Source organism: Solanum dulcamara, chromosome 3 (assembly GCF_947179165.1).
Source record: "Solanum dulcamara chromosome 3, daSolDulc1.2, whole genome shotgun sequence".
NCBI classification, from domain to species: Eukaryota; Viridiplantae; Streptophyta; class Magnoliopsida; order Solanales; family Solanaceae; genus Solanum; species Solanum dulcamara.
The window spans coordinates 72196688-72204178 of NC_077239.1; the positions used below are offsets into that span (position 1 = coordinate 72196688).

The 7491-nt window shown below is 31.0% G+C and overlaps 2 protein-coding genes across 2 annotated transcripts in view; one reads left to right on the forward strand and one right to left on the reverse strand.

Moving 5' to 3' along the window:
- The window catches only part of LOC129882835 (uncharacterized), a 25959-nt gene extending 22452 nt beyond the window's left edge, over positions 1 to 3507 (forward strand). The window contains exon 8 of the mRNA XM_055957310.1: positions 3327 to 3507. The gene's annotated coding sequence lies outside the window, so the exon portion shown is untranslated. The remainder of the gene's footprint in view (positions 1 to 3326) is intronic.
- LOC129882834 (transcription factor BHLH42) overlaps positions 1 to 6421 on the reverse strand; it is a 14205-nt gene extending 7784 nt beyond the window's left edge. The window contains exons 1-4 of the mRNA XM_055957306.1: positions 6105 to 6421; positions 5559 to 5813; positions 3015 to 3111; positions 2455 to 2469 (exon numbers count right to left, since the gene is read on the reverse strand). Coding sequence (XP_055813281.1) covers positions 2455 to 2469; positions 3015 to 3111; positions 5559 to 5813; positions 6105 to 6217 — 480 coding nt within the window. The 5' untranslated portion in view covers positions 6218 to 6421. The remainder of the gene's footprint in view (positions 1 to 2454; positions 2470 to 3014; positions 3112 to 5558; positions 5814 to 6104) is intronic.
- Between the last annotated feature and the right edge of the window lie 1070 nt (positions 6422 to 7491).

The window sequence follows — 7491 nt, forward strand, 5'->3', positions numbered from 1 at the left end:
GCTCAAAATGTCACTATAAGATCTGTAAGATCTAAACAGCCTCATTTATGGCTGAAAGATTTTGTTTCTTTCAATATAACCAATGATGTTCAATATCCATTGTCTAACTATGTGAGCTATTCTTATCTCTCTCCCATCTATCAGTGCTATATTGTTGCTACTTTAACTATAACAGAACCTACCAGTTATGCAGAAGCCATCAAGGATCCAAGATGGGTTGAGGCTATGCAAGCAAAGATCCAAGCTTTAGAAAGTAATCAGACCTGGGAGATCACTACCTTACCTGCAGAGAAGAAGCCTATTGGTTGCAAATGGATTTATAAAGTTAAATACAAATCCATAGGTAAAGTAGAAAGGTTTAAGTATAGATTAGTTGCAAAGGGCTATAGTCAGCAAGAAGGTATTGATTACAAAGAAACTTTTTCTCCAGTTGTGAAGATGGTTACAGTGAGGTCTATCCTATCTCTTGCAGCCTCCAGACAGTGACATATTCATCAAATGGATGTTTTCAATGCTCTTCTACATGGAGATCTTGATGATGAAATCTATATGTATCTTCCTCAAGAGTTTGTCAGTCAAGGGGAGAAGGTGTACAGACTGACAAAGTCCCTATATGGACTTAAGTAAGCCCCAAGACAATGAAATCACAAACTTACTGAGGCTCTTATTTCTCTTAAGTTTAAACAGAGTCAGTATAATTACTCATTATTCATCAGCAAATCAGAAGAAGGAATTGTAATTGTACTTGTCTATGTAGATGACATGTTGATTACTAGCAGTAGTTTGAAGTTGATAGAAGAAACAAATGAGGCTTTACAAAAGGCCTTCAAGATGAAAGACTTAGGAGAGCTCAAATATTTTCTAGGAATTGAATTTACAAGGTCCACAGAAGGAATACTAATGCATCAGAGGAAGTATGCTCTTGAACTTATAACAGAGGTTGGAATGGCAGTAGCTAAGCCAGCAGGAACACCTATAGATGTTAATATCAAACTAACATCAAGGCAGTATGATGAAAATGTGCACAAAAGGCAAGAAGAAGCAGATGATCCTTTGATAGATCAAGAAGCATATCAAAAACTCATAGGCAAGCTCTTGTACCTCAATATGACAAGACCAGACATATCCTTTAGTACTCAGACATTAAGTCAGTTTCTAAGTCAGTCAAAAAGGTCTCACATGGATGCTGCATTAAGAGTGGTTAGATACTTAAAGAAGCAACCTGGGCAAGGCATACTACTGTCTAGTTACTCAGATAATAAGGTTACTGCATTTTGTGATGCAGATTGGGCTTCTTTCCCACTCACCAGAAAATCTGTCACAGAGTACATGATTAAGATTGGAAAGTCCTTGATTTCATGAAAAGCCAAGAAGCAGACCACAGTATCAAAGAGTTCAGCTGAGGCTGAGTATAGAAACATGGCCTCTACTATGTCAGAGTTAGTGTGGCTGCTTGGAATGTTGAAAGAAGTGGAGACTGAAGTTAAGCTGCCAGTGCAAGTATATAGCGACAACAAGGTTGCAATTCAAATTGCACCAAATCCAGTCTATCACGAAAGAACAAAGAACATAAAAATAGATTGCCACTTCATTAGAGAAAGATTACAACTAGGTTTGATCAAAGTGAACTATCTATCGACTCAAGAACAACCTGCGTATATATTAACCAAAGGGTTGTCTAGAGTTCAGCATGAACACCTTCTATCCAAGCTAGGAGTTTTGAATATCTTTGCACCTCCTAGCTTGAAGGGGAGTGTTGTGATATAAAGATGATTAAGAAGGTTAGCATATAAATGAGAAGTTAGTTAGAATGAGGGGTATATTAGTTATTTACCAATTAGCAGTTAAAACTAACTAACTAACAATTAGTTAGAATAACAAAATCTGTTTTAGAAGCTAATCACTGCTATATATATAGCAGTAAGCTAGTGTAATTGGTTAAGAAAAAATTCAGTTCAATACAATGAAATAACATTGCTGCTGTTACCCTTTCTCTCTTTCTTCTTCTTCTTTCTTCTACTTCTTTCTTCTTCTTCTTCTTCTGTTATCTCAAACGTACAGATCTCACACTTACCTTCAATTAGGAAAAATAAATTTTACTAATTATTCTTTTTCTTGCGTTTCAATTTGTTTGTCCTTTTTTTAAAAAATATTTCATTAATTTTTTTTGGCAATTAAGTATTTAATTTAAACTTCCATTTTTTTTTTGGCAATTACGTATTTAATTAAACTTTTTACGTGACATGTGTTTAAAAATCTTTTACATTACAGAATATTTTATTTTTATTTTAAGATCACTTAAATTTTATGTCAAAGTTAAAATTCAATAAACATATTAAAACGCATAAAACATTTTTTTTTTAGAAAGTGCAGCACTCTATTTCTCAAAGAGAATTCAAACAATAATTGGAAAAGCTGTACACTAATAAGTCAAAAGGGTGTGCAGTTTCGTACCTGTATGCGGGCACTCTATAATAGTCATGTCAGTTCCATGGATATAAAAACAAAAAACAAAAGAACTAGTTAAGTGGTTAATAAGATGACAAAAAATAAAAATAATAAAAATACTACTTTCTAGTAACAGTTTATAAATTTTAAAATCCTTCATTTTTACTTCCTCTATGAAAGGAGTTAAAAAAAAAACCTCTTATGCATGATTCAAGACTATTAATAAACAGAAGTCACGTTAAATGATTGAAGAAAATAAATTTCCTACTCTATGTGTTCACTATTTTAAAAATAGATTGTAATTTTTATTTATCATTTTTAACATATTAAGAAATAACAAAAAAAATTATGTTTATCCTTAGCATTAATTACTTATTTTCAAATTATTTTTTCAAGACCTAATATTACACATAAATTAATAGAGATAGTGAGATAAAATAGTAATGTCTATTATTTTTTTAATGGGTATATCAAACTAAAATGTGACAAGTAAAAATGAATATTCTATATTTTCTTCACTCAAGAGTAAAACCAGAGAAATTAAAAAATATATATGGTAGTAATACCTTTGCAAGAATAGCTCTACAGAAGACTTTGCTATCAACCTCATTTGCGCCCATTATCCATATGTGATGTTTCTTTGAATAAGCCTTGCCTGGTAATCTTTTTTTGGATGAAAACAAAAGATCAGAGGTAATGTTATATGATACTATTTTCTATATTAATTAAATTTTTTATAAAAATTATTATATATTTGAAAATGATTTAAAAAAATTCTCACTTAAGGTTGTCAATATGTTATTATTGTGTTTGTGAAAATAAAAAAGGTTGTATATATTTTAAGCAGAGTCCTTCCTTCCTATTTTGAGCTGACGCAGGCGTGAATGGAGGCCAAAGACCTATTCGAGGTCAAGATCGATATTGTCAGGAGAATGGCGGTCCTTGATCCAGACTTATTACCGCTATCAATTCACTACCAGTGCCCCATGTGGCCGAGTCTTGGCTATATGGTTCATCCGGGGGAGAGATTGAGCTTCAAGAAATAGTAAACAGTTTTATCAATACACAAATGTATAACTCCCCAGGAATTTCAATTGCGCTCATCTATTGATAGAGCTTTCATGTCTGCACATAGAATCCTTTTTTGCCCTTCCATTCTGTTCTTACGGTAGTTGGAAACCTTTTGAAGTGGGCAAACCAAGTCAAAGAAAGAAGCAACTCTTCCAGGCTTTTGACGGAGCGGAGAAAGATCTCATTTGAATTTAGGGGATTCCTCTATTAAAGAATAAGGGAGAAGATCTACAACCTAGCAAACTAGCCTCCTTCTTACTAACTTTCCACTACTTTCGGATTGATTTCTCATATTGTCATTTAATTAATAGTTATTGCCCAATAAAGTCACATTTAATTTCTTCTTGATTCCATTTTTCTTCAATAAAGAAAGTAACTTTCCGAGATGAAAATTATTTATAGAATAACTATATGAGAAATTAATATTGGAGTCTACAATAAAAAAATAATTTTATAAGATAATAACTATTATTTAAGTAATCAAAAATTTCGTTCAAAACATTTCTGTTTAGACTTCAGTTGGTAAAAATTTATTTTTATCTGTTCGCACTATTCCTAAAGTAATCAAGCCATTAATATAACAAAATTAATTAGACCCTCAACAAGGAGGAAGAGTAAGCATTGAAGTTACCACATTAATTATCTTATTTTATCATCACATTTAATCTATTGCTAAAAGACTTGTAAGAGTTAACTTCTATGAATATATGGTCCTTCATTAATCAATGACTTAGAGAGGTCACAGTTGAAGTTACTTCTTTTGTGTATTCTTGCTTTTATTTCGATGTAACAACCCTCATTTACTCTCCAATTACTATTCCCTCCGTCCATATTTACTTGTTCATGTTTTACTTGATATATCCTTTAAAAAATATTTCCTCCGTTCATTTTTATTTGTCCTGTATATTAAAAAAAAAGTTCTAACGTTTGAAAAACCAAAAAATAATTTATACTTGTGTCTAATTGCTCTTGTTATTAAATGCTTTTCATTTTCTAACATTTACTGGCTTATAATTAATAGGGGTGATGTGGTAAAATTATTCATTTAATTATTGTTTCTTAAAGAATGTTCCACGTTAAACACGGACAATCAAAGATGAAGGGTATCACCCTTGATTATTATATGTTGAGAAATGAATGTGAAAATAATTATAGTACTTAAAAAGTAAATAGTACTTAAAAGTAAGGATAAAATAAGTATAAAAGGATAGATTATCTCTTATTTTTTTCAAATTGAACAAATAAAAATAAATAAATGAAGAAAGTGAGTACTTTGTATGGTCAATATTTATCATACTGTATTCACTCAACTGAAAATTCTTACCAGAAGTAGTTATTTGTAGTAATTTTGATATGATAATATTAAATATTGCAGTAAAAAACTTATTACTTTCTCCGTTTTATTTTGTTTAAATATTATTTATTAATAATATAGTTCAAAATAGAACGACACGTTTTTGTATTTCCTTAACTTTGAAACTTTATATTCACACAAATATTATGACATACTTAATACTATAAAATTTCAAATTTTTATAATCACACCAAATATCTTGGCATATTTAAAAGGGAAACTTACATAAATATACTATATTAAGAAAATATTTACTATTTATAGCAATAATAATTTTTTTACTAGACACTTATAATACATTTATAATATAGTCTTAATACAATTTTAATACATATTAGCGAGAATAATTTATAAAAACTCATTTAATACAAGTTTTATTCATGGATAATATATTTATCACACTTTAATACACTTATAATACATTGTGTCAATTTCTTACCAAAGAAGTATAATATATTTTAAAACACTTATAATCTATTTATTGAATACATAATTCACTTTTAATACATGACAGATATATCATAATATTGCTATGTATTGTTATAGATGGTAATAAATAAAAATTATCGTTAAAATCAATAATTATTTATTAAAATATATTTTTTTTTCTATTTAAAATAACAAGTTTCAATTAATATTTTTCAAAAAATTGTCAGTTTAAATTCTAGGGCGACAGATGACTTACCCAATAGTTGGAGGAAAAGAGAAAGAAACACACATGAGATAAAACCACTCGGATTCCGTCAAGTCCTCCGGTGACAAAGCTGCCGACGGCCTTTTCGCCGGCTGATTTGAGTCGCCGGCAGAAAGTGAATCATAAAGTTCTTTAAGTTGTTGGCTTCTATGAAGAGAAGCTTCTTCAGCAGTAACTTCCATTGGTTGCACAGTCTTCCTAGTCTTTATAGCCCCATTATAATATCCATCTCTCCACACTAACACCCTATATATCAAACAAATTAAATATATTTATCGTGTCTAAATTTTGAATGGAAAACAAATATTTATAGAGTGAGATATATATATTTTAGAAATAATTAGTTATCCTGACGTAGAACTCAAAACGCCTAAATTCTGAATCCTTCATTATTTAATATAGGATTATTGTTGATACGAAAGAAAGACGTACACTTGTTAAAGAATCAATCATATTTTCAAAAATCGACTTTTTCAATTCAAAACTCGAAACATCTAAATTGATACGATTCGACGAGGAAAAGAAATAAGTACGTACCCTTGTTTTGGACAAAATTGCCAGAAAAGACTATAAGTCCATTTTACCGACTGGACGGAATTTTGCAACATGTTTTGTAGCTGCAGGCTACTAGGCTGTATGATCTCCATCATTAATTCTATTAGAATATTATTTGATTCTAAACCTTATAGACAAAAATTAATCAACAAAATTAGTAGAGAGAAATAAATGTGTTTTTGTTATTTTGTAAAGAAGAATGAAGAGATTTTTTTTTTGAGAGAGAGATATTTGAGTAAGATAATAGAAGGTGGTTGATTTTTTTGACTGGTTGGTGACTACCAGATGGTTATGGGCTTAGTATTTTTTTTTTCTGGTCATGGATACTGATATCACCATTTATTAGATTTTGTAACTATTATAACCAATGTTTTCTAACAGGTCATTTTTATTTGTTAGAGACGAGACACGAATGACTAGGCGTTGGATTATGCTATGGTCCATGCTTTGGGAATTATCCTATTATTAGAATGATATTTAACCACATATGCTATTGACCCTAAGTTGCTTACTATCTATGACTATATGTCAACATCTATGTAAGTATAGGTTTCATCTTTGTTAGGAGACTAACTAAATGTGAGGACTAAACTTTCCTGAATCAGTAGGTACTATTTCATAATTGAAATTAAGATGGTTCACCATCAAAGAATGGCAGATGGGAGCCAGAATTTTCAGTAAGAAATTTCAATTAATATAGACTATGCTAGATCAAGCTTTTGTTTCAAGTTAAGGCTATTCAATCCTTATATTTATCACACATTCTGTTATTCTTGATAAAATACAAGTACAATATGTAAAGTTTTTTAGCAAGGGGTATCATTTGAACCCCTACTAGGTGGCGGCTACGCCTCTATCACCAAAGAGTGTGGTGGATGATTGAGATTCCTTTAATCTTAATAGGAGGTTTTAGACATGAGATTTGGAAATGAAAAACTTTCCATCATGAAGCATTTAAGGGTAATTTATAACTAGTCATTTTTCAATCCTTATAATTGAAAAATAATAATTTGTCATGGAGTTCCAAGATAAAGTCTTAGAGTCCATCTATAAAATTTAAAACTCCACGACAATAGTTATTTTTGAAAATAGGGCCATAAAGTTGCCACACCCCAACCTCGAGAGGTGCAACTGCCACCTTGTGTTAAGCCTGTTAAGTGGGTCAGGTCGAATCAGATCGGTCCACCGGCTTACCGAACCAGGCTGGGCCGGTCCTGCATTTATTGGGCCGGTCTGGTCTGGGCCCAACAGTATTAAAAAGTGGGACATCCCAGCCCAATACCCATCAAGGGTACAATGCTGGGCCGAGTTTTGACCCGTTTAGCTGAATTTTTTTATTGACGATTATTTATTCAAAATTTGAGTCAAT